The 27,453-nt window shown below is 49.0% G+C and overlaps 1 protein-coding gene across 3 annotated transcripts in view; it reads right to left on the reverse strand.

Annotated features, from left to right (window-relative positions):
* Positions 1-656: 656 nt before the first annotated feature.
* Positions 657-27,453, reverse strand: part of FRAS1 (Fraser extracellular matrix complex subunit 1) — a 409,111-nt gene continuing 382,314 nt past the window's right edge. For all 3 annotated transcript variants that reach the window (XM_059156621.1, XM_059156705.1, XM_059156534.1), the window contains 8 exons: positions 25,560-25,710; positions 24,064-24,171; positions 22,323-22,482; positions 18,111-18,227; positions 10,094-10,260; positions 6,992-7,197; positions 5,715-5,861; positions 657-4,431 (listed from right to left, as the gene is read on the reverse strand). In XM_059156621.1, the coding sequence (XP_059012604.1) occupies positions 3,820-4,431; positions 5,715-5,861; positions 6,992-7,197; positions 10,094-10,260; positions 18,111-18,227; positions 22,323-22,482; positions 24,064-24,171; positions 25,560-25,710 (1,668 nt within the window). In that variant the 3' untranslated portion in view covers positions 657-3,819. The remainder of the gene's footprint in view (positions 4,432-5,714; positions 5,862-6,991; positions 7,198-10,093; positions 10,261-18,110; positions 18,228-22,322; positions 22,483-24,063; positions 24,172-25,559; positions 25,711-27,453) is intronic.

Genomic DNA, 27,453 nt, shown 5'->3' on the forward strand with positions numbered 1-27,453 from the left:
ACGGATTGCATGGAGCACTGGGTGTGGTGCAAAAACAGTGAATACTGTTACTCTGAAAATAAATTTTAAAAGGGGGGGGGGTGAAACAGAGCTCTGCTGGTCACTGTCGTTGGCACTATTTTTTTTTTTTTAATATAAGGCAGCTCCCCAGGGAGGACATGCACACATGCCTCGACTCGCAGAATGCTGAGACTTTGGGGGCTCAGTTGCTCTCACTCTGCCATTGTCCCTTCACACGCCAATCAACTTATCTGAGCCTTGGTCACCTCTCCAGGTGAGTTAGGGACGTGTCACAAATTTTTGTGAGTGCGTGAAAGGACCAGCCATTTTCACACTATATCAAGGATCCTCAGAGGGTCTGATGGTAATAAATACAGCATAAATAATCATCCTATTGTATGGTGTACAGAGATTTGAGTTATTTCACTTCCTACTGGGGTTTCACGTGACCGCAGAAGATGAGCCATGATGATCTGGAACTGTAGTTTCTTCTTCATCTGACTCATAGCTCAGTCCACGTGTGTCTTGGATTCAGCCCCTTCCGGCAGGTTTTTTCCAAAGAACTTTGCCTCAAATTTTGGAATGATTTTCCCACCTCAAAGGCGATGTCTTATATGAATGGGATGAATGATCTAAAAAGAACATGGCAAAAAAAATGCAGCCAGACGGTCCTTTATTAATACAAATTTATATAGTGGCATATGCTATTGGAGAAACCAGAAATTCGTAACACACAAATCAGTATTAGAAATACAAAGATCATTTGAGTCAAGAACCCAGGTTGACAGCACCACAAATGTTTCACTCAGTCTGAGCACGTGTGTCGTATCCAAGAACAACGAACACCTACAGGACACAGACACCGAATGTCCTAAGACTGTGCACGCACGTCCCGACACGAACTCCACACCCCGCCGCGGAGTCTGCGGGCGGCGTCCAGGCGGCCAGGGGACCACTAGAGGCCAGCGAGGCAGAAACAAGGCGCAGACCCTTCTCCCTCTCAACGCTCGCAGCCAGCGTGGGAGAGCCCATCGCAAGCCCCGAGGGCTCCTCGTTCCTCCTCCCAGAACGGCACGGTACAGAAAATCAGTAAAAACGCCCACGAGGCATCAGTGAGCAGGTCAGAGAAACTGAAGGCAGGGCTTTGACTGAAACAGAGTCTCGCGTCCGTGACCAAAGTATCGGATTCCTACTGTGAAACAGAAAACAAAGCGAGAAGCTGTAGCAAAGCAGTAAATCTCAGCGTCACAGTCTCAACACTCCCTACTTAGTAAGTGCGCGTCCCTGGAGAAGTCCTAGCGCCCGGACAAGTCCACGGAGTCGGGGGACGAGCAGGAGGGGGGCGCGGCGGGGACAGTCGCAGGCTTTCATCCGCCCAGACAGCTCTCGGGCTCATGGTCCGCCCAGGAGATCGTCCTTGCCGCTCACGACCGGGTCCTGGAGGCTGCCGAGGGCACCTGGGGGTCTCCGTCTCCATCTCTCCCCGCGGTGGCTTCACTCTGCGCGGGTCCGCGCTCCCCCGTGCACGTGTCCTCCCCAGCGGGAGGGGAGGGATGAGCAAGGGTATTGGAGCCAAGGCGAGGGCGCAGGAAGTGTTCAGTGTGGAAGCCTTCGGGCAAGTGGGGACACTGAAAAATAACAGGCCAACGCGAAAGCTGCTCCGCAGATGACAGGTTTGGTGTCCTGGAAGGATTAGTGTCAACCTTCTAGATCGTTCTGCAGGAGATTCCCCACCAGGCTGATGAGCTCTCCAGCTGTGAGACACCAAGTCTGGATACTCCCGAGGCCGGTCCACAAGGTCTGCCCCACACTGCCCACGCTGGTGTCCAGGAGCACGTGACCAGTCAGGGCTCACCCTGTTCTAGCCTCTCCTGAAGACCTCAGTCACCTCAGACTGCTGAGTCAGGCTGTCCTGCTCCGGAGGCTGATTCACAGTTTCCACGTCTGCTGATACGTCCTGAGAGCTTCTCTGTTCCATTGTCCGGAGACCCTGCGGGACCCGTGCCCATGTCACGTGGTGCTTCTTTGTTCCAACGAGGTTAACTCATGAGCCAAGCAGAAGAGACGGTTTGGGGTTTTTTGTTTTGTTTTTGCTATCTGCCCGTGCGATCTGGCCACCACCATCTCTCACCTCCCTTCCTGAATGGATTCCCCCTCAACTCGCCCAAGACACCATTCACTTGCTCACCCGCCGGATACTTCCGGAGTGCGAGGCACTGCCCAGGAACCAGAGGCACGGCTCACAAGGTCCATCAGATGCTGAAAACTGTTCGTGGCTCGTTCTTTCTGGCTTTCTAGAACCGGTGTTTGTGGTGTGGAATGTTCTCAAAGAGCCGGGGTCATGCTAATACAAGCCAGACGCGGTGTGCTGCCCTGTGCTCTGCTCAGTGGATACGGTGCGTCGTGCGCCGGGGAGAGAGTGTGACTTTTACGCCCCAGGAATGAAATTGTGCCTTCATTTCAAAACAACACGACGCACATGCTTGTGCTTTTGCCAGTCGGCCAAAACCAAAATGAGAAACACAAAGGCAAGCTGTGTGCCCACGACGCGCAAAATCCTGAAGCTTATGCACACTAAATTGTTTTAAAGCCATGTGTTTATGGCCTTGTCACGTGCTAATGTGGTCAAACAGTAAGTGCCTGAGCTACCAGAAAAGACCCCTCCAAAGAGAAGTCCCGGGACCTGGCGCCCTCGTCGGCCGCGAGCGCTGGGACGTGGTCCGTTATGAGTCCCAGCTGGTGACTGTTAATGCAGATTTCACTCTGAGCTGGGATTTCTCCTAATTTGCTTTATCTGAATGAATCACTTGCTTTTCTGAAACCCTTGCAAACTACAGAACTCGCAGCTAGTCGAGGACGCAGGTTCGCCAGCTACTGGACGGGGCACAGCCTGGGGCAGCGGGACACGGAGGTGGGATTCGGAGGCATCCACGGCCACACGGAATGGACGGGCCAGGCGCACGTCTCTTGTTTTGCAGCCTTGTCTGTTGGGGAGGGTGTCCTCACACGTCCTTGGTGCAGTGTAGGCCAGCGGGGCACGAGGACGTCCCCCGGGCCGAGGGCGCCGTGCATCACTCATGTGTTCGAGGCGCTGGTCAGGCCCCTCCTCTCGGCAGGTTTCAGTCTGCCCTTCTGTAAGGGGGGTCCGCTGTGCCAGACCTCTGGGGACTGGGAGCTGTGTGATTTCTCCTGAAAGCTGTGGCACAGGGCTCTCATGCAGGGCCCTTTGAAGCCCCCAGGCAGAAAGGCTCTGGAAGTGCGAGGGACAGTTAGAGGCCACAGTGTGCAGAGCTGTCAGGAGGATACAATTAGCGAAGGTGTCGGTGGTGCTGGTTCGCAGGATTCTGAATGAAATCAGAGTGTCAGCAATCCAAACACTGCGCTCGGCTCGGGGCCCAGGGGAAGCCCCAGGACGAGCAAGCTGGAGGCGGTCTAGGAAGCGGATGGCCCCCCTCCCCTGCCCCGAGACCTGCGCTGCACCTGACCCGGTCCCAGTTCCCCAGCCCCAGCAGCCAGAGGAAAGGTCTGCCCCCGCCAGCCCTGAGAGCGCGCTACACCCAGCTGTGCCGAAGGCGCCGTCCGCAGCGGCCTGCACGAGGTCTCCCCAAGGAACTCTGCTCCCGAACTCTGGGGTCTCGGTGGTTCTTTGTCCCGTGAGGTAGCTCAGTTGTGAGTTGATGCGTGTGATGTGTGCCTTCCGCCACTCAAAGCGATAGTTTTCCCTTTTTAAACTGCAAGATTATAAAAATACCAGTATTTGACCCCCGTTTTTATAAAAATGATTTTAGAAAAAAATACACACGGGATCCGTCTCCTCGGCTACACCTCCGTGCCGTCCTGCAGGTTGTTGTGAACCCTGACCTCCAGATTCAGCTTTTTCAGCTGCGCGCCCTTGAACGCAGACGCGCCCTTGAACGCAGACGCGCCCTCAGCGGTGCCCGGGCTGTGCACGTTCCGCACCGTGCAGTACTGTCTGCTCCAGTTCTTCTCCGGCCTGTCCGGGCTCCTCTGGGACACGTCCACCTTGGTGTTCAGAGGGTACTCCTCCAGAAAGTCCTCCGAGGGCGGCTTCTTCCTCTGCTCCTGGCACTTCCTGGTGAGGAAGCAAGCCACCGAAAGCACCAGAAGGAGGAGCATGATGGCAGCGAGGGCGCTGCCGATGGACGCCCCGGTCGGGGACAGAGACGCAGCCGCCACCGGCTCCTGCATGTCGAGGTGCAGGGACTTCATGTTGGTGCCGTTCTTGACTTGGTCCCCTTCGTTGTCGTAGATGAGGGAGTCGTCGAGGCTCAGGCGGCCGCTGGGGTCCACCAGGTCCCTTCGGTCACGCCTCAGAGGCGCCGTGAGAGAGCGCTGCACGCGGGGCCCTGAGATGGTGTCGGGGCCGATGATGTAGATCACCTGCAGGTACCACTGGTGTCCTGCTTCCACCTGCGGGAGGGGACAGAGAGACAAAGCGCCCAGGTCACCGCTGCCCACGGCCACTTCTTAAGGAAGGAAATGGAATGACCACCAGCCTTGGTAAATGGTCTCCGCGGAAGCATGAGCAGTGGCTGGTGTCTCCTGGCCCAGAAGGGAACCAAATACTGTAAGTTCTATTTTACTTCCAAACTGGGATCATCTTGGGCCAGCTGTCCACATCCTTGTCTGTTGCCCTATCTGTGTAAGGACCACCCCTAAGAATTGATCTTTCGTGGTCCCTTTAGCTAAGTACATTCTTGGGCTTGTCAGTCTTTACTGATAGCAGCCAAGTAATAGGATTAATACCCACGTTTACTCCCCGTGACCTTCGATTGTTTGTTATGCTGACTTACTATTTACTGATGAACTTCAGCTAAACTAGTCGGTCAACAAATATCCACTAAATACCTATTCTGTGCGTAATATGCAGACCCGGGACAAAGTTTCCTAACTCTGAACACTTCCCGGGTCACGCCCTGAGCCGTTAAATCATCAAGGACTGGACTGCCATTTCCTGTCCCCACTGAAACCCTCCGCGGTTTGGAACTAACTTCTGAGAAATGGGAATAGTTCTGAACTCCAAGCTCACTCCAAGGGTTACTACTTGAAGACAGGAAAAAGTGGAATAGATTTTGCAAGTTCATATTTATTGCTGGATTTAGAGTATTTTTGCTTATCAAATATTAGTAATTCTTGTCATTCTAAATTGCTGTACTGTGTTTATGACTTCGTTAAATGTTTTCCACAAGCCTGTGAAAATCAGCTGGTGCAGCATTGAGCCAAAAAGGCAGGCAACACAGAAGATTTTAAGAAAAACCGGAGTACCACAGGCACCCCGATACGCACAATGACAAGTGCCTGTAAGCAAATTAAAGAATTTTATCATTGCTGTGGTCGCCTGGGATAGATGATGAAAATCTGGGGTGAACGGGGCGCCTGGGTGGCAGACTCAGTTAAGCTCAACTCTTGGTTTGGGCTCAAGGTCATGATCTCAGGGTCGTGAGACAGAGCCCCGCATCTGGCTGTGCACTCAGCAGGGAGTCTCAGGCTCTCTCTCTCTCTCTTTCTCTCTCAAATAAATAAACAAAAATTTTTTAAAAATTGGGACTGAATGATAAGCTTAATACCCATAAAAAAGACCCACCAGCAAGAATGCCATAAAAAGAGACTAATAGTCCAGAGATCCTGTCTTTTCCCTTTCTGTAGCTTTTCAAGCCTTGGCCTCACGCGCCTACTCTTCTCACCACACTTACCTTATAGAGCGCGTCGACTTTCAGAGTGAATCCGTCCACACCTGGCATGCTACTGACCACATGGAAATCAGGCAACTCGGAGGCAAAGTGGGCCTCAAAGGGCACATCGTGGAAGTACTTATCCGTTACTTCGGGCTGACTGCGGTCCTAGAATTTGAGAGACAAGAAATGGAAGGTTTAGAGAGATGGAACCACTGCCCTGGCAGGTGGCCGTCCCTGGGAGGAGACATGTACTCTCCACTCCCGCCTCCGGTTGGGTCAGGGGAATTCCTGCTACAGAAGCCCTTTCCTTGGATCAACCACTGCCTCGGGGCACCCACCGCTCCCTTCAAGGAAGGGCGCTTGGAGGCAGCTGTGAGCTCGAAGCTCCAAGAGCGGGAGAGCCGAGACAAATAATTCTCAAGCCATTTGGTCTCAGGACCCCTCACACACTTAAAAATCAAGGACCCCAAAAGTCTTTTGTTTACAGGATTTATAACTATCAATATTTACTCCATTAAAATTAACACGGAAAAATTAGCAAATACTTATCTTCTAGTTCATTTTAAAGTGGCAATGAAAAACCCACTACATGTTAACATAAGTAACATTTTTAAAAAACAAATACCTATATTCGCCCCCACCTCCTCAAAGAGAGCTGACATTGTTTTGCACTTTTGCAAATCTCTGGAAAAGAACTAGATTCTCATAACTTCTCTATTGACTCAGTTGTGATATGTTAGTTTGACTGAAATATATAAAGAAAATCTGGCCTCACAAGGATGTGTATTTGTAAAGGGGAGAAATGATTTCATACCTTGTTCAGATAATCGTGGATATTCTCTGATACCAAATCAAACTCGGTAGGTGGTATTTAAAAAGATTAGTTACAATGTGGAATTTGAAACCATATCAATAAACCTTTCATACTCTCTACACTCACGAGGGGATTAGAGTGGAAAAAAAAAAAAACCAGCATCATTATATTATTATGAAAGTAGCTTTGACCTTGTGGACTCCCTGAACTAGAATCAGGGATATTCAGGGTCCATACTCTGAGAAACACTGGCCGTGACTTTCCTTTTCCTGGGACGTTAATAATAATAGTAGCTTGTCTTGTTGCCCACTGTAACCACCACGTCTGGTAATCCGTCCTCGCACTTAGCTGATCAGAGAGAAACAGGAGCACTGTGCATACCGAGAACACAGCAAGAGTGCGGTTCCACCTGCTTGGGGCAGAACGCCCAGCTGAGGAACCAGCTCAGGGGTCAGCCACGCCACACTAACGGTTAGCGTACCAGCAGCAGAAACCTGTGTTTCAGGTGTTTGTTCGGCTGGATGCATCCATACTGTGGCCCTTCGTTGTAGATTGTCCCCGTGGGGTCAAAGAAAGGCACGTGACCGTCCTTCCCGGTACAAAGATAGACCTTCTCCAGCTGCAGTTTGTAAGCCGAATTAAGGTTTTGCTCTGGATTCCAAAGTACTCGGCCATAAAGGATTTGACCTGGAAAGATTGAGAGGCATTAATTGGGTCATACTTTAAGATTAAAGAGAAGGAAATGTCAAGGGTAGGAAGGATTTAACACACTCCCTTAGGGCCTTTCTACGAAGAGCTTGATGGTTCCATGTGCCCTTAAAATACTCATTCGTTCATTTCTAGCTTCTTTTCTTCCCTAGACATTAATCGAGCATTTAAGGTGTGCCACGGGCTCTGCTGTGCAGACGGGACACGGAGGTGAGTCAGATGAGCTGAGGGAACAGAAAGAAAACCTAACCCGTTGCTAAACATAGCGCAGCTAATATTCATCCAACTCCTACTATTTGCTAGGCACTGTGCTAAGTTCCTCCCATATAAGAAACTCACGTAGTGCTCACAGGTTTACAGATGAGGAAGTTGAGGCACTGAGGTTAAGTGACTTCTTGAAAGTCACAAAACTAGTACGTGTTGGGGACGGGGTTCAAAGTCAAGGGACTTGGGCTCGAAAACCCACTGTTATCCCAACACTGTACTGCCAGGAGCCACAGTGAGGAAGGTTCACAGTGTCGCCCGAGCAGAGAGCTGAGCCGAGACATCTGCAGGGGAGAGGCATGGGAGGGATGAAAGAGGAGGTACTGTCTGACCAGTTTTCTCAAACGTGGGTCGGGGGCATTGAGCATTTGGGGCAGGAGACTGGGGAGAGCACTCCATGCCAGAGGAAGTCCAGGCTCGAAAGACCGAAAGCGGCAGGCCACGAGTCTAGTGCTGCTGCTGTCTCCTTAGTATCCGCTGCGGCGCTTTCTTTACTTCCAGTTTCTTTCCTTGTACTATTTCATTTATTCTTCCCAAGAGCCCAAGGCAGGTTCAATTATTATCTTCATTTTAAAGAACGTGTCCGAGGTTTCCTATCTGGCCATGGGAGCTGAGAATTGAGCAGAAATCTGTCGTGTAGAGGGTTTTCTTCGTGGCACTGACGAGGTCAGTATGACTAGAGAGGAGGATGGCTAGAGGCTCCGGCAGGAGAGACCCCTGGGAAGACAGGCTAGGGGCGCTGCGGAGCCTGGCCTGGGGTGTTAAGAAGCGGGGACCCGTGGAAGGTTTTAAGCAGGGGTGTAAAATCAACACACAGGGGCTTCAGAAACATGGAGAGTGGAGGAAACACGAAGAGACTAGAGTCACAGAGATTGGGCTGGGGGCTATGCTAACGCTCTGCGAGAGACAGGTGTCTAACTTACAGCTGCGGAGCATGGGATGAGCTCAAGAAATGAGTGTCACTGATCTTAATGGTAGGTGAGAGGCATGGAGAGGGGGCGATACGGAGAGGCTTCTGCCTGGGGCACCTAGAGTGTGACACTGTAGTCAGTGCAGCAGCGGGTATGGTAGGAAGGAGGTAAGCCCTGTTCTAGACGTTCTAGGTGTCTGAAAGACACCCGTCTGAAGCGGCTTGGTAGTTCCAGACCCACATATGGAAATGTAGAAATTAAGTTTGGAGACATCAGGGCAAGGTCAACTCTTAAGGAATGGCCGCGGAGGAGTAGAGAACAGGGAGTTCAGGAGAAGTGGATGGGCCAAGCCATGGGTATGACCAGAGGTAGGAGCGAAGTAAGACCAGAAGGAGCCATGCATGGAACCTGGGGACAATCACAGGGATGTGGCAGAGAACAAAGACCCAGGGCAACAGCATGACAAGTGGCCAGAGAAGCAAGAGGGCGTCAGGTGAGGCTGTTGGTCAAAGGAAACCCAACAGGACATAAGTGTCAAGATCCATAGGTTTGATGTCATTGACAAAATCGGGTTCTGAGCGGCGTGTGGTGGGAGACTCCCAGCCTGCAACAGACGGACGGAGATGAAGGGCCACAGAGACTGTGTGGGCTCACCGCCCACTCTTGGAAGTTCCTCAGAGAAAGGAAAAGGAGAAAACAGACTGAGTTTGAAGGGGAGTGAGGTCTGAGGATGCGTTGTTTTTTCTGTTATGGGCAGACACACCTGAGCGTGTCTTTCGGATGACAGAAAAACCCCGGATATGAGGAGAAGATTAAAGGAAGAAAAAAGGCAGAAGGGGCCATTGAGGGAAGAAAGGCAGATAACTCATTCATTTATTCAGTCAATATTTATTGAGAACCTAGGCACTGGTGGTCTGGTGTGCAAATCTGATATCTGATCACAGTCCCTACCCATGGAACTCAGTCTGGTGGTAGCAACAAGTAAAGAAATATGTAATAAACAAGTAAAGAAATACGTAATATATATTACACAGTATTAATAATGGTTAGAAGCACTATAAAAATGAATAGTGTTCTATGAAAGTGAAAAATATGGAGGCGTACATTCAGTTATCTGGTGTGGTCAGGGAAAGCCTCTTTGAGGCAGTTAACAGTGAAGTAGAGACCTGAAGGAAAGAGAGGGCCATCCTTTTGAAACATCAAGGAAACCAGTTTGGGGCGAGGAGAGGGCAGAGGAACCCTTTCCAGTGGAGAAAGCAGGAGGAGTGTACACGGACATTTGGCGACCCTGCAGCAGGTAGGGAGGGAGGGGTCATGTTGCAATCTCTCTCCAAGTAACTGAGAGAGAAAGCAAATTACCCAAAGTCAGACAGTGTGTTCGAATCTGGTTGGAAACCCCAGTCTTCCACCATTCAGACCAGGGTTCTTCCATAGTACCACACTGCCAGTCATTACAGTACCAAATATGTGACCTTCTTTCGATACAACATAAAGGAAGGATATGGTTCTGTTCCTTGACTAAACCTTGGCTGTCCTGGAACCAAGCCCAGGGGAAACTTCACTGGAGCATTGCCTGAAAGCCCAGGAGCAGAGATGCTAGTCCAGAGACTTGTCCTAAAGCATCTGAAGTCTAGCCAGAGTCTCGTTCTGTAGGGGAACGAAACAACTTACCTTTTTATTATTAACATATAACAACTTACCTTTAGAGAAGGCCCCTTTGTAATCCATTTCTGCTAGGGACATATCAGATGTATTGGGGTCCATCAGGAACACCTTCTCATTATTGCAGAGCTGAAATTCAGTATTGAGCGAATACACAACTGGTACAGGGCGGTTGGTCTGCTGGAATGCGATGGGGATCAGGAATCTAAATGCGGGAGAAGCGAGAGCTCCTTGAGAGCAGCGTCAACTTGGCAAACCTCGTGCTGAACTCTCTTCCCTCCCTCCTCAGCACTGTGAACGTGTTTTGTTGCAGGAGCTAAATAATCACCAAATACAGCGATGTGTATAGGAGAAGAGCTTGGCTTATTTGGAGAAATATGAGGTTAATCTGCTCTTTTGAGCAGAAATAATCCGATTCATCTTTAGAACTCTTTTGCACTCGTTGCTTTTGCTAGCCCTCTCATTCCGAAGGTCCCTAAGGTTGCTCTTTGACTGCGGAAGGGCTCACTGCCATGGAGACCTGCCTAGACTTCTCTTTCCCAGATCTGCCTGCTCTGAAACTTTGACTCTTTCAAACCGATCCAAACTTATTTATCCTGTGTCCCACTCTTCAAGACATTGCTAAACAATACTCTCCTGCCTCACTCCTTACTTCAGCCTCCCCGGCCTTCTTTCTCGGTCTTTGGAATCTGTCCTTTTCTTCCCGGACTCTGGCACTTAAGGCTCCTCTAGCCAGACTGGCCTTCATTAGGTCTCTTGACAGGTTCTCTACTCCGTATTTCTACTGCTTCAAGACTCACTATTCAACAAATATTCACTGCATTTTTATTATGTGAGAGACATTGTCCTAGCAATGGGAATTCATGGGTGAACAAAGCACATGCCCTCAGGGATAATACATTCCAAAAGAGAGTCGGTTAATAAAATAAATTTAAAAACATAGAGAACACGAGAAGGAAGCAGGTGATGAAGAGAAACGCGAGGCAGAGAAAGGGGATGCTAGGAAGAGGTTCAGCTGGAAATTTAAATATGGCGGCCACAGAAGGCCTCAGTGGGAGGAAAACTAGGAGGATGGAGCTCTGTTGCCTGAAATGGGAAAACCGTGGGGGGACTAGATTTGGTGGAGGAAGAGGAGGGGTTCAGCAACAGGCATGTTCAACTTGGGAGGCCTACAAGAGAGCCAGGTGGAGAGGCAGAGCAGTCCGTCTGATGCAGAAGTCAGGATGTGAGAGGTGAGCCCGGGATGAAGGTGTCCTTTGTATTCAAAACCTTGGGAAGGAAGGATGAGGGAGACCACCATGTGGAAACAAGAGAGAAGAGACGGTTCTAGCACGGCACTTAGGGTGCTCCAGATTCAAAGGCAATGCAGAAGAGGAGGAACCAGCAGAACAAACAGTGAGGAAAACCCAGTGGGTCGAAGAAAGCCTACAGAGCTTGACAATAGCTGAGTGAAGACAGTGTTTCAAGGAGGTGACTGGACAACTGTTAACTGTCGCAAAGCCATTGCAAGAAATAAAGGTGAGAGTCAACGTCTGGTGCTAGTGAGTTCATTGGTGACCTTAACGAGACCAAGCTGGCTGAAGGGATGAGTGCAGAAGCCTCAGGGCAGCGGGCTCCAGAGAGAGAGAACGGAAGGCGCTACACTGGAAACTGCAAGTCTAGGCAACTCTTGAGGCATGACGTGAGGTACAGGGAAGGGAAATGAATGTGGACGGAGAACTGAAGTCAAGAAGCGACTTTTTTTCTTTAAAAGATGGGAGTAATTACAGGTTTTTAAGCGGATTGGAGTGATTCGTAGAGAGAGGAGACTGGCTTATAAGATGCTCTTTATAAAGTCAGATGAGAGGATTTGGGTTCCAGTGCACGAGAGGGGCGCTGGCTTCGGTAGGCGCTGGATCCGTTCCTTCAGGGATAGCCATGTACCTGCAGACGCGGGGAGGGGGTAGATATGATGTCGGGAGCTGGGGTGAGTTCTCTTCTGATTTTTTCTGTTTCCTCCAAGAAACAGGGCACAAGATAATCAGCTGAGAGTGAGAATGGGAAAGATATCGCAAATTTGAGTGCGAAAGAATACAATGGTTGAGGAGAGGGAGAGAGTGAAGCCGTTGTTAGGGAACGATTTTGTTCTCTGCTGAGAAGACCTGTGGGTCAGCTTGAGGTTAGTGATAATGAATTTGAGGTTTCCTGACTTTGACCTTGCTGGACATTCTGCAAGAACCCTCCCCCTCTGTCTGCCTTTCTTTGCCTGTTAACTCTAATTTATTCTCCAGATTCCAACTCAAACATCACAGTGCCTAGGAAGTTCACTCTGCTTCTCTTCCCTTCCAGGGTAGGTCAAATCCCTTATCATTTGTTCTCTCTTTCTCTTTTTAAAATTCAATTAATTAATTTATTGGAGAGCAAGAGAAAGAGCAAGAGAGAGAGCAAGGGGAGGGCCAGAGGGGGAGAGAGAGTCTTAAGCAGACACAGGGCTCCATCTCACACCCTGAGATACTGACCCGAGCCCAAGTCAAGAATCAGATGGTTAACCCACCGAGCTACCAGGCGCCCCTTATAATTTGTTCCCACTATTTCATGCACTTTTTTTTCACGGTACTTATCATGATCTGATATTTTATTTAAATAAAGTGACTTTAAATACAAATCGGGTCAAAGTCCGCTTCACCTGTTACAGGCTGCACAGAGTCACAGCAAGTGTCTACTCGCTCACTGTTGTACCATCATTGCTAGCCAAGCTTCCGACACACACGTTTGTTAAAGAACAATGTGTGAGGGATAGTTTCAGTGCTTCACGCTTGCGGCAGGGTCCACCTCCTTACTTCTGACTGAAGGTACCCCAGTGGGTAGATCTGAGAGGGTGGGGTTCGGGGAGATCTTGGAGCCTAGGAGCAACGGGCCCAAGCTAGGGCTGACCCCGTTTTGATAACTTGAATGTAACCATTTGTTGCACCAAGAGCTCATTTAGTGGACTCAGGAAAACGGGTTTTTCTTGGTCCTGGTATTACCAGATTCCACATAGCGCCTGACACCCAAGACGCTCAATAAATAGTTACTGATTAAACAGAACTAGAGGAGATGACGGTGATTTATAAGGTGAGAAGGTCCAACAGACCTCACAAAAACAGGCATTCGAGGAGATACAGTTCCTCTGAGTTCAGCCCGAGTTCCCTGCGGCGGCCTTGTTTTCTGTGTTGCAGTTCTAATGCGTCCCTAGGGAGCCACAGAGATGATCCAAAGCAAGGGTAGGCCCTACGGAGAGTCACCCTGGGAAGAACAGGGACCCCACAAGTAATGATCTCCCTGATGTAAAGCAAAGACTCCCAAACCTGAAGCCTCAGTAAAGGGACCCAATGACACTGTTCCCTCTGTGACCCCCAAGCCCAGATGGGCTGGTGTCTCTTTTGCTCCTTTCTGTCATTCCCAAATGGCAAAAGAATTTTTTAAAAGGTCTGGCACCTCCCGGGGAGAAACTCTTCTCACCTGTGTATGCTCAGAGACACCCAGAGCATTCTTCACAATAGAATGTGGGATTATACACGAGCAGAATGGCCCAATAACTTGCGGCATCCCTCCACAATGAACACTTTAGACGAGAGGCTCACCGTACAGTACTCACACAGCACACGGATCAACACAAATGCTGGTCCACTTCTGAAGCAAGAAGTGACTCAGCAGCAAACCAAGAAAAGCTGCAGAGACAATCGGTGCAGGAGGACATTTTTATGTCGCTCAGAACCTCACAAAACCATGCACAAGCCAATATGAGTAAACCAGAAACCAAAACAAGGGATGACAAGGACAAATACCACTCCAGTGGTTCCCCCGCTGGGAAGGTGGTGGACAGGGCAACTGGAGGGCCGCTACAGGTGTCTAAAAGGTACTGGGAATGTTCTAGCTCTTTTATTTTTCTCCAACTTTCACCTGTTACAAAATGGGGATAACAGTGTCAACATTGTGGGGGCACACTACAGTGAGCCGTAAATGTTAGGAGCTTAGTGCAGAGTCTCCCACACCCTCTGCACCCCATATGTGATGTGTAACATCACCAGCAGTTACGATTACCTACTCGATCATCAGTAGCCCAGTCCCAGAGGTACTCGCTCAGGCAGTTGAATTCCTATCAGATGATGTTCTATTACTCAAGGTTTTACAGATGGTCTTCTATCTAAAATCTGTTCATAACTTAGAAACTGAATACGTGAATCCAATCCCCCGGCATATGTCGCCGGATTATTTTCCCTCTGTTCCTCCTTATTGCAGCCACCTACCGCCTCCTGGTCACTTCCCCTCGCTCACTTGGCTGACCACCGTGCTCCTACCACGGATCTTGACGATTTCAGCGTCCACAGGGATGAATCATCTAACACTCTTCAGCTCTCAGTTCCTTGACAGCTTTGCCTCCAAAGAGCTTGTCCACTCCACCGTAGCCACTCAAGCATCACGGTCCCACTATGCGCCACCTCCCCAAGTCTCATTTCCCAGCACCTTCCTAACTACCACCTCCCCTTCCCAGCTCACCCTTACTGTTACTTCCACTCATTCATTCTCTAATCACACGGGACCTCCCTGACCACTGTGACCAGGAATGGGAGCACCAGCACACTTATGGGGGGAAGGTAGACACCTTGTTCCCTGTAACAAACACTTCAGAAAACTGTCTGCAGTTTCTTAAAAAGTTAAGCATGTATCCACAATGTGATCCAGCCGCTGTATTCCTACATATGCACATGAGAAAACAGAAAGCCTATGTCCATGTAAAGGCTCGTGTGTCTATGTTCATAGTGGCTTTACTTCTCACCGCCATCACCTGTAAATAACCCAAACGTCCACCAACAGATGACCTGACAAATGAAGCGGAGGACCGCTGTTCCCTGGGAGACGACTGGCACCGACGGGGACAGACGGCTGCTGCGCACAACAGGAAGGCATGAAAATACTCGCGCTCCATGAGCAAAGTTGGAGAAGGATGCATCCTGTGTGACACCATTGACATGAAGCTCTAGAAAGTGCAAAGTAATCTGTAGTGACGGAGGCAGATCAGTGGATCCCGGAGAAAGCGGTGGCTCGGGAGGGTGAGAGGGAAGGCTACCGAGGGGCACGAGGAAGGCCCTGGAGGAAATGGATGTGTTCGCCACTGTGCTAGTTGTGGTGGCTTCATGGGTGAATACGTATGTCGGAAGTTATCGAATTGTATCTATCTACCTTGAATATGCACAGTTTGTCTTATTGTCAATGAGATGGCAATTTTAGAACAACTCATCAGGCTCTCAGCACTGCCCGCTCCGCTGCTATTGGCAACCCTCCAGCATGCCCACTTCCCCACTCTGAGATGACTGCCTCACTCCCTCCTCTCTTCCCAGACCTCAGGATTCCTGACTTCCAGTTGAAGCTCAGCTTCTCATTTTTTGGAGAAAACAGATTTAAGCAGATTCTACTTTGCCATTCCTGTCCTCCAATCTACAAATTCTCCCCTCACCTAGATCCACATAGGCCTGCTCTCCTCTTCCAGTGAATGAGGGCTCTGGGCTTCTAGTGAAGGCGGGCCCCTCCCCTCTTGTCTTGGACCTATCCCCACCCTGCTCAAAGGCTTGGCTCTGCAGACTTCGCCTTGTCCTGCTGCAACATTTCATTTCACCTAACAGACCAATAGGGTTGCTCCCACCAATATACAGCCACCCTGAAATATTTTCCACTCTAAATCACAAATAAGACCTCCTTTGGCTTTGTATCTATTTCTAACCACTGTGCCTTTCCCCTGACATTTCTTATAATAAACACCGTAGGCATAGTTTATCCCTGTTGTCTCTACTGTCTCTCCTTGGTCTCTCATGATCTGATCACGCTTTAATCAGCCAGTCCACTCAGTCCAGGCAGTCCCCAGCCTGCCCTTTGTCAAGATTACCAACCACTTCTCAATCGCCAAATCCGATGGCCCATTCTCAGTTTCTTAATTTGAACATCACATTCCAAATTTTCTCTATGGTAATGTCAGATCCTGTCCTTAACATCCTCTTAAAAATGTTTCCTCCTTAAAAGACCTCAACGTGAAACAGGAATCCATCAGAATCCTAGAGGAAAACATAGGCAGTAACCTCTTCGATATCAGCCACAGCAACTTCTTTCAAGATATGTTTCCAAAGGCAAAGGAAACAAAAGTGAAGATGAACTTTTGGGACTTCATCAAGACCAAAAGCTTCTGCACAGCAAAGGAAACAGTCAACAAAACAAAGAGGCAACCCACGGAATGGGAGAAGATATTTGCAAATGACAGTACAGACAAAAGGTTGATATCCAGGATCTATAAAGAACTCCTCAAACTCAACACACACAAAACAGACAATCATATCCAAAAATGGGCAGAAGATATGAACAGACACTTCTCCAATGAAGACATACAAATGGCTATCAGACACATGAAAAAATGTTCATCATCACTAGCCATCGGGGAGATTCAAATTAAAACCACATTGAGATACTACCTTACACCAGTTAGAATGGCCAAAATTAGCAAGACAGGAAACAACATGTGTTGAAGAGGATGTGGAGAAAGGGGAACCCTCTTACACTGTTGGTGGGAATGCAAGTTGGTGCAGCCTCTTTGGAAAACAGTGTGAAGATTCCTCAAGAAATTAAAAATAGAGCTTCCCTATGACCGTGCAATTGCACTCCTGGGTATTTACCCTAAAGATACATATGTCGTGAAAAGAAGGGCCATCTGTACCCCAATGTTCATAGCAGCAATGGCCACGGTCGCCAAACTGTGGAAAGAACCAAGATGCCCTTCAACGGACGAATGGATAAGGAAGATGTGGTCCATATGCACTGTGGAGTATGATGCCTCCATCAGAAAGGACGAATACCCAACTTTTGTAGCAACATGGATGGGACTGGAAGAGATGATGCTGAGTGAAATAAGTCAAGCAGAGAGAGTCCATTATCATATGGTTTCACTTATTTGTGGAGCATAATAAATAGCATGGAGGACAGGGGGAGATGGAGAGGAGAAGGGAGTTGGGGGAAATTGGAAGGGGAGGTGAGCCATGAGAGACTATGGACTCTGAAAAACAACCTGAGGGGTCTGAAGGGGCGGGGGGTGGGAGGTTGGGGGAACCAGGTGGTGGGTATTAGAGAGGGCACGGATTGCATGGAGCACTGGGTGTGGTGCAGAAACAATGAATTCTGTTACGCTGAAAAGAAATAAAAAAAAAGTTTCCTCTTCCTTTGCCCCAGCTGTGGGAAAGACGGTGCTAGACTAGACGCTGCCTGAGAGCAGAGGCTACTTGTAATGCTCCGCTGTCGTCTCCAGGCCAGACCAGAGCCCGCACACAGTAAGAGCTGAATCAAAATTGGGTGAATGAGGGAAGGTGTGGCGGGATGCAGACAGTCTCGGGTCTGAGGTGGGTACCGGCTAATGTAGAGTTGATCCTCGGTTTTCGTAGTAAGGATGTTCTGTAAAGTCACGGTGAATGTGTGTCAGTCGGTACCTAGCCACTGTCCCGGGGCAGACATGGGGCAGAGCTCCTGCAGCACGCATCATGGCATTTTCACCGACTGACCAATACCTAGCCCCGTTCTCTGCATGTTTCAGTTTAAAACACCTTATTTAATATGTTGTTAATTTGTTAACATAGAACGTGTGGCAACAGCACTTAGAACCTGTGCCTGAGGCTTCTTATACTTAGGCATCAGGTAGACCTCAGCACTAGCTTGGGAACCGCTGTCAACATGAAATCACTGGTAAAAAAAAAAAAGCACAAAAATGTGCAAACCACGGCACTACCCAGACCCTGAAAACGATACTCGTTTGTAGTGAGAAAGCCGACAGAAGAAGGGAGAGTGCTGCCTTGCTTGACCTGAGCTGGGAATGCTGGCGTCCGGTGGCTGTGTTTTGCCACCCGGTCTGTGTGCGAATGACCACGAAGCCATCGCGGCAACCGATGCCGCCGTCACACACGCTCACACACACACACACACACACGCACGCACACACACACGCACGCACACAGGAGCGAGGGGGTGAACTGACAGGCCGTGAGGCTTCGCGGGCTTCCCTACCTTTCCGGGGCATGTGCGGTGCAGGCCAAAGGCTTGTCCCCGGGGTCAACCCACGGCTGTGTGGGCTGCACGGTGCACGGGATCAGGTAGATGGTGTACTCGCCCGAGTAGTCCTTCCTGGAAAGACGCAAGCACACTGCGGTGAGGCCGTCTTCTAGCTTCTACTCACCACACACACCGCCTTCGCTTAGCCCGGGTCCGGGGGTCTCTGCGCTCCGCATCGAGAGGCTTTCCGAGTCCCGAACGCAATCTTCAGACAGTCCTCGCTGGTCCCTGCAACCGTCAGGGTATTGTCCAGACGTGTTAAATAGAGCTACTTTACCCCACTGCAGCCCTTTCCACGAGAAAATCTGAGGGAGGCATCTTGTTTCTAAAATTGTAAAAAGGTTCAAGAGAAGATAAAACAGAACGGGTCACTTCCTTTAGATCTCCACGAAGCTTGTCTGACGGTTTCTGTGTACCGTTTCTTGGAGATGGGCGCCCCGTTCAACACATTCTTGACTGTGAAAGATTTTATTTATTTATTTATTTATTTGACAGACAGAGATCGCAAGGACGCAGAGAGGCAGGCAGAGAGAGAGGAGGAAGCAGGCTCCCCGCTGAGCAGAGAGCCCGATGCAGGGCTTGGTCCCAGGACCCTGGGATCATGACCTGAGCTGAAGGCAGAGGCTTTAACCCCCTGAGCCACCCAGCACCCCAAGATTTTATTTATTAAGGCGTGGACAGGTCAATGGCTGCCCTGACAGAAGTGATGGCCAATGTCTCGGGGTTAAAGGGCACCTCACTCCAGAGAATGCCCGCACCCCCATTTCCTTAGCATTTGGTTTCTGGGCTCCTCTTCCGAACTCTACAGACCCAGCCCGTCACGGTGTTGTAGAACGACGTCTCTTCTCATAGGAGACTAAGCGCTGGGCATTTCCCTATTTGTGTTGGATCACAGGATTCTGTAGGTTATGTCACCAAGAGCAGGGAGCCTTTGTACCCTCACAGCTGTTGTGGAGCCGCAGCCGCCGCCCTGAGAGCCTGCCTGGAAGACAGCCAGACAGCCAGAGGCTTCGGGAAGATTCTTCCAGAGTCCTGGGAGGCTGCTGTCCCCGGGATGAAGAGGGTAGGGTTATGGATTGTAATTTTAACTCTTGTGGACAATCCCTTAGAGTTCTCACATTTGCCGAATTTGTTGTTTGTCCATTTCTTTTGTATTTATCAATTTATTCATAAAATTACAGCAAAGATTTGGTTAGATAAATAAACAAGTACAACGTGTATGACACATCCTGGGTTCATTTCAGTGGAACGGCAGAACCTGGAAACTGCGAGATGCTCTAAACCTGGCTTGCCTTTGCCTTTTCCACAGTTCTGTGACTTTCAGCAAAACACGCAAACTTTCAGGGCTGAGTTTCTAAGTCCCTTCCTGCCGGGCCGTCCGTATGTCTCTGCCGTTTCCTCCACGGCCCCTCCCTTCCTCCAAGCCTTGGAACAGGGGAGATGAGACCTTACACTTCCTACCTGAATTACATGAAGACTGACACGCATAAGGGGAATAGTGACCCGTACTTCATAGAAACACTTAGAACTGTCCGCCCGCAACCCTTGCTTGCACCCGGCCGGGATCATGTCGCCCCTCCGCTCAAGCCGACTGCGCTCTACGGTAACGGCCAAGTCCAAGCTCGGGTCTGCAGGGCCCTGCGTGGTGCCCCGCCCCCACCTTGACCTTACCGCCTGCCCTTCTCCTCCCTGCTCACCCCTCCGGTCCCCCCGGCCGCCCTGCTCCTCCCCAGGGGGCGGGTCATGCTGCGGCCTCCGGAGCCCGGCCAGCGAGCTCCCCGCCTCCTCCAAGGGTTCGCCCAGACGCACCCTCTCGACGAGGCCTACTGTGCGCATCCTAATTGAAATCACTCCTGATTCCCCTCAGCGTCTGCTCTAAATCCTGTATTTTTCCGGGCACCGGGTGGCTCAGGTCATGATCCCGGGTCCTGGCATCGAGCCGTGCATCGGGCTCCCTGCTCAGCGGAGAGCCTGCGTCTCCCTCTCCCTCTGCTTCTCCCCCTGCTTGTGCTCTCTCTCTCTCTCTCTGTCAAATAAGTAAATAAACTCTTAAAAATAAATCCTTCATGTTTCCATGGCACTCCCACTTTCTGACATGTTCTGCTATGCTTTTTACTCTGGCCACGTTTTGTGTCTTTGTACTTCACTGTAAACACTGTGTGCATCTTTATTTTGTCCACGGATGCATCCTTCTGCCCAGAACCTACCCTAAGGCACAGTAAATAAAATGCTCAATAACGTTTGTTGAACAAATGAATGCAGGACAAAGTACATGGCTTCCCAACCCCACAGTCATACTTTTCTCATCCCTAAATACGATGTAGGTCCATTTCCTCAGTATCCCTGTAAATATGCCAAACCAGGCCCTAGAGGTAGGTTTTGAATTCTGTAGGTCTCCTCCTCTCCTTCCTGAGAACGAGACCTTCCTCACCGCATCACGGAGCACGGGCCGCCCACCTCCTCCATGAAGCCTTGTGCAGCTCCCAGCCCTCCCTGAACAGCGATGGTCTCCGCGTTCGGCACCTCTCGCATCGCACACAGCACAGCTAGCTGGATGCTGTTCTACACTTTACCGTTTCTCTATATAGTTTTATCTCCTTTCCTTAAACTTAAACTCTTAAGATGCTTATTCAGGACCTAAACCACGCACTAAAACCTGCGTCTCTGGGGATTCAATCAATCAGGCATGGCTTTACCCTCGGGGAGCTCACGAGCTGATGGAAAATGGGACCCTGCGTGGAGACGTCACATGAGCTGCATTCCAGTGTGAGCTGGAACAAAGTGGGAAGGGGAGGAGGGGCTTCCAGCCGCGCATGGAGAGTCAGGGAGGGCATCCCAGAGGGGTCAGCACTGAGTCTTCGAGCTGGGGCTGCGAGGAGTTCGAGGTCTGTGAGAAGAGCAGGGAGAGCAGAGGGAACCACACAGGCAAGGCCGCGCTGACGGGCAGGTGGGGTCCGGGTCCGTGAGATATTTAATGCGGTTCAGAAGGTTGGGTTTGAGAGGAGGCTGCGGGGGAGGGCACGGGCTTTGAATAAAGAATTTGGACTTTATCCGGGAGGCCGTGGGGAGTCAGCAGAGGACGTAGAGAGGACCGTTTCTGTGTCTGTAACTCAGGACAAAGTACATGTATGATCCCATGGGCCTCTAGGAAGCGTAGCCTTTGAAGTTTATTACATATTGATTTCAAAGGAATCATTATTAAAAAAATATCTGATATAAAACCTAAAATTCACAAAGAAATCTTTTTGAAACTGATTCTTAGGACAACCGGCTACGTCGTAACTAGAAAGCTCGAACAGGAGCTCCATGCTACAGTCTTACTGCCATGACATAGAAAATGAGAGACAATGTTAGTGACGGCTGCCTCATTATCCTTTTTACGGTGTGGCTTTAGTAGTGTTTCTCCTATCCTTCCCCTTTACGAATGACATAGTTTACGTATTGAACCACTTCCTATTCTACCTCTATTTTGGGTGTAGGAGAGAATTAAAGCTTATTATTTATTTTACAGAGGATTGCACCAAAGGGGTGCCATCTGGACCTGATAACCAGAGATCCTGGATTTTGAACTGGTTGTAGTGATTGGATGGAAATTTTCTTATTATACTAAGGTTTTTTTAAAAATGGTTTTATTTATTTATTTTAGAGAGAGAGAAAGGAAGAGAGAGAGAGCATGAACAGGGGGGCTGGGGGCAGGGCAGAGGCAGGAGAGAATCTTAAGCGGACTCTGTGCCGAGTGTGGAGCCTGACCCAGGGCTCGACCTCATGACCCTGAGATCATGGCTGGGGCTGAAACCAAGGATGTGTAACCAGCAGAGCCACCCAGGTGCCCCACCAAGGTATTAATTAGACGTGTTTTCCAGGCAGATGTGTCCCGGGACTAAACTCTAGCCTACGGGATGTAAACAGAAGTGATATGCAGCCTTCCCAGTCATATCCGTGTCCTAAGGGTAACCACCTCCTCATCTGCACAGCACGAGCTGATCCGACTGTTTCTTTCTCTACTTGTCAAAGGGTCGTTTCTACCCCTCCCCTTAAAATGGAAAGCCAACTTCTGCCAAAAGAAGAAGAAGAAGAAGACGATGATGATGACACAGCCACGTGTCCCAAGCCTCTGAAAGAGACTGAGAGCGTTTCAGGTCTCCCCAAGCCCCGGCCCGCACCCACCTGTTGTAGGAGCTCGTGGCTCTCCAGAGCTGATACGGGGAGTCGAAAGTCTGCGCGCTCCACAGCAGCTGCAGGTCAAACTCGATCCCCCCCAGGTGGTCTGGAGTCAGTATGAACGACCTTGCGTCCGGCAGGCTGTGGTGCTCCATCACAAACTGCCCTGTTTCAGGGGGAAGCAACACATTTCACCGTGAGTCTGGTCGTACGCGAGACGACCCCTCTGCTAAAGCCTGCACCGAACTCATATCCTTCCACCAAACAAGTAAGGCTGTGCCTTCCCCTCACAGCTTGGGATCTCTCCACCCTGGCTGGACGGCACGGCGCACCCTGGCCTATCAGCCGACGCACGGTGGACGCGATGGTCACACGATTTGTCAACAACACCCGTGTTCCTTGTGGAAGTGGTGTGGGTGGACTCACAATAACAGGGTCCTTGTGTGGCAATGAGTGTCAAGGACACTTAGTTTTGAATTCCCAAAAACATGATTCTTACAGGCAGAAAGGTCTTGTTTATAACAGAAATATCAGTTTCAGATAAAAAAAAAATTACATTTCCGGGTGCCTGGGTGGCTCAGTGGGTTAAAGCCTCTGCCTTCAGCTCATGTCATGATCTCAGGGTCCTGGGGAGCCCTGCATCGGGCTCTCTGCTCGGCGGGGAGCCTGCTTCCTCCTCTCTCTCTGCCTGCTGCTCTGCCTGCTTGTGATCTCTGTCTGTCAAATAAATAAAATCTTAAATAAAATTACGTTTAAAGCCAGTCAAGTCCTCAGTAGAGGGAGACGATTGTAAACATCATTGAAAAGGTAAAGGTTACTCAGCAGGATACTTCTACTCTTTTTTTTTTTTTTTTAAAGATTTTATTTATTGATTTGACAGAGAGAGATCGCAAGCAGATGGAGAAGCAGGCAGAGAGAGAGAGAGAGGGAAGCAGGCTCCCTGCTGAGCAGAGAGCCCAATGCGGGACTCGATCCCAGGACCCCGAGATCATGACCTGAGCCGAAGGCAGCGGCTTAATCCACTGAGCCACACAGGCACCCCCATACTTCTACTCTTTAAATGCAGTCAGAGAGTGTCATGGATGAACAGTAGACAGACTTCCAGACTGAGAGACGAAGAAAATATAACAGTCAGAATGTAATATGTAAATATGGATTGGACCCACGTTCCTTTTATATAAACAGATATAAAACTAATATAAATATAAAAACAAATGGAAAAGACATTTGTAAGGCAAGAGAGGGAATATGAATAGGAACTAGGTATGATGGATCAATCTTCAAAATCTTGGATGCAGTGACACCACTGTGACGTGTAAGAGAATGCCCTCGTTCTGAACAGATGTCGCCTGCAGGATTTAGGGTCACCTGACATGAAGGCTGCAACTTCTTTTCTAATGTGATACAAAGAAATGTGCATGCGTGTGAGTATGGAGACATATGTATAAAGTAAAATGGTAACAATTGCTGACTTTGTTTTTCATTGCTCTACTCTTTTGCCTTTTGTCTATGTTTGTAATGTTTCTCTTTTTAAAAGATTTTATTTATGCGAGAGAGAGAGAGCGCGCGAGTGCATGAGCAGGCAGGGGGGGTAGAGGCAGAGGCGGAAGCAGACTGTGCAACAGGGAGCCCAGGGCGGGCCTCGATCCCAGCGAGCCAGAGGCAAACACTCAACCGACTGAGCCACCCAGGTGCCCCGTCATGGTTCTTAATAAAAAAAATTGGGGAAAAACTGCCCTGATCTTACCTCTGAATTTGGCGTGGGTCTTGAATTCAATGACGAGGCGGCCGTCCTCTCGAATGTAGATTCTTATTATCTGAAGCCTGGCAGAGAGCACGCTGTCCGTCTGGATTCCTGGGCAGGCACCACACACCAAACATCCAGGTTAGAGAACAGAGAACGTCTCCGAGATCGGAACCGACATGTGGGACGTCCCGGGACACCTCTAAGTCATTTGAATGTAAGTTAAGAAAGATTTGCATATTCATATGAACACAGAATGTATTTAGGCACATTGGCCAATTAAAACTGTCTAACAGTTCATTCTACTTGGGTCTTTGTTTTTGTTTTTGGTGACAATTCCGTTCTTCTCGACATAGTTTCTTCATACCTGAAAATGCCACAGCCCAGAGTCAGGCTCTAGCCCACTGCTCAAAAAAGTTGGTCCTTAAACTTCTTCCTGTCAACTTTACACCAGGACGTGAGACAGTGCATCTGCTTCAGACTCTCTCTACTTTTCCTCACGAGGACACCTTTCATGACCCAACAGAACCATAAGAAATGTCCTGGTGGCTACAGTTAGTATTCAAACCAATGGGCAATTCAAGATTAACTCGTAGAAGCCCAGCCACATACGGCACCACACGAGCAAACCGCGGCTTCCGGGGGCAATTACAATCACCGTGCTCAGTGGGCTCGGCAGGACCCCAAACTAAAGGGTAAACAAAGGAGGGGAAACAACATTCAAAAAGAACCCCAAAGCGCAAGAAATGATCTGACCCAGAGTGTGAAAACTTCCAGGTTAGTTTCCTAAGAGAAATATAAAACAAATGATTCAAGTTCAAATCACTCAACAGAAAAAAAAGCCTGTACTTCCCATTACTAGGGATGAAACCCAAGCTACGGGGCACTCCTGGAGCTGTCTAGCCGCTCAGACCAAGGAAACCCCCTCCAGGGAGGCCAGGAGGGACAGCGAGAGCAGCAGAAGGAAGGGGACACCTGTCCGGGCCATCGTGCGGTAGCAGTGGGACAGCCGGGGCACGGGAGGAGGGGGAGCTCCCAGCTGAGGGGCGGACACCAGCAGATGGGTCTCTGGTTCCTGAAAAGAAGCACGTCCGTATATGCTGACACTGGAAGGCTTCCAGGGATTAAAAACTCAATCCAGGTAGCTAGGGACCCAGAGCAGAGGACAGCAAGTGACAGATCGATTCATACACTGCCTGTTAGGGGTTCAGAGGTGTCCCTCTGGAGTATAATCATATCATTCGCTCCTAGTTAAAAATGGTGTGATTTGTGGCATCTAAGGAGCAAAAGCGTCTTCGAATCAGGTGCATGGGAGTGGAGAAATATATCAAGATCAACCTGGTTCGCTTTGTTCATTCGGCCCGAGGGGCCGCCCTGCTCTGACTGTCTGCAGGACAGCGGGATGAGGAATGAAGCCCCCGTCAGAAGTCACTACTTGCCGCCTCGCCTCATCTTGCTTGACCTTAAGGTTGGGAGAGCTGAGCTCTCAATGGGCGTACCTGTCCTCCACAGAACGGTGTCGTAGAAGAAGGAAAACTCCATTTCGGTGTGGTGCTCCAAGGAGGCCCAGCCCCTGGGGGCTGTCACATAGATGTAGGACACATAGAGCGGCACGTGGACCGTCAGGAAGGACTGAGCGGAGTCTCTCACCTGCCAAGCAAACGGTGCGCACACAGAGGGTTATTTCTTCCCTGGGATGGAGACACATTTGGTTATGATGTCTCAGTTCAACTATCACTTCCTCATTTAGCCACTGACTCACTCAATAATTTCTTTTTAAATTTTAAAAAAGATTTTATTTATTTATTCGTCAGAGAGAGAGAGAACAAGTAGGGGAAACAGCAGGCAGAGGAAGAAGCAGACTCCCCACAGAGAAAGGAGCCCGCCCAATGCGGGACTCGATCCTGGGACCCTGACTAGTCACACAGGCGCCCGTCAATCAAGAACTATTGACCAAGGGCCCACAACATGCGAGATGCCCAGGTACCAGACTGACCTTCCTCCTCAGCAGTGAGAAGCCCTTATGGAACCCACAGTCTAGTAAGGCAATGCGTACATTTACACAATAAAGAAAGATGAGAAGTGCCCAGGAGGCTTCTTTTATAGGCTGATCTGGGAAGGCTTCTCTGAGGAGGTGACACCTCAACAAAAACAATTCTGAAGACTGAGAAGGATATTTGCTTCCACTGTTCAATTCCTGGAAGACTTGACTGAGACTTTAAAAGTAACAGTTATTCCCAAAGGATTAAGACATAGTCCCTCACTGACCACATAGTCCCTCCAGTGACCTGTAGGAGAGTCTGAATCAACCCTAACTGGAAAGACGCCCAAGTCTGGACCCTTGGGATGAGCGTGTGGCTGGCGGGGGTGTTTTAGTGAGTAGTCACATCTCTCACAACAGGAACTCAGGTCATGGGACTTGGATATTGTATCTAGGAAACTTAGCCACACACAGTTCAGAGCTGCATATGCTTGTGTAATTCCCCGTCTCATACTACGCCTCACTGAAAGAGATTTGAAAAGGCAGCACACCACACTTCCAAGAGATTAGTTCTTCTAAGGGGATTCCTGTTACTGCTATTAATTAATGGCTCAAAAAATTTTTATTTTACTATGCATTGAACAAAAATTGGATAGAAAGAGAACAAAATACAAGCAGAAGTTTTCATGGGGAAGGTAACTGTGTATACATGTGTATGAATGCGGGACTTGATTTATTCATTTTGTATTTCCCTCTGTAAACATATTTCTTTGATAATAAAAAAGCTTAGCTTGAAAAAATGTTATTTTTGTCATTGGTAAAATGCTATAATATACTCTACTGTGGAACTTACATTTTTCTTTTGTTTTCAAACACAATGTAAAGTGTTTCCTTGGGTAGTTTAGGAAAAGACCCAAATGTTTCATCAATATTTGGGACATCAACATTTTCTTTTTCTACAATTTTTTTTCATATACAGTGGTGTCAGGGATTCAAGGTTTGATTCCAAACATTTCAAAAGACTCTGCTAATTCCATATTCATTAAAAAATATCTTTTGAAATGTTTTATTCTGTTTTCTTTGGAAAATTTTCAGATTTTCTCTGGACCTCACGCCACATTCTGTCCCTTTAGTACACAGGCTTTGTTAAAAACACACGGTCCAATCTCAAGACTATTGATATTACAACCTTAATAATTATTTAGTTGATTGGAAAAACTAATTTTCCCTCCTCTGTTTTTGCTTTCTATTCTTTATCCCTCATGATATTACTTGCTAATCCTTAAAAACAAAACAAAACACCAAACCTTGACAAATGCTTACCACATACCTACACTGTGCTAAGTACCTTCCCATGCTGAGATGATTGGCTACAATTTCAGAAGAGATTCAGAGCAGTTATGAGAGGGAAA

Source organism: Mustela lutreola, chromosome 1, assembly GCF_030435805.1.
Source record: "Mustela lutreola isolate mMusLut2 chromosome 1, mMusLut2.pri, whole genome shotgun sequence".
In the NCBI taxonomy this organism is placed as follows: Eukaryota; Metazoa; Chordata; class Mammalia; order Carnivora; family Mustelidae; genus Mustela; species Mustela lutreola.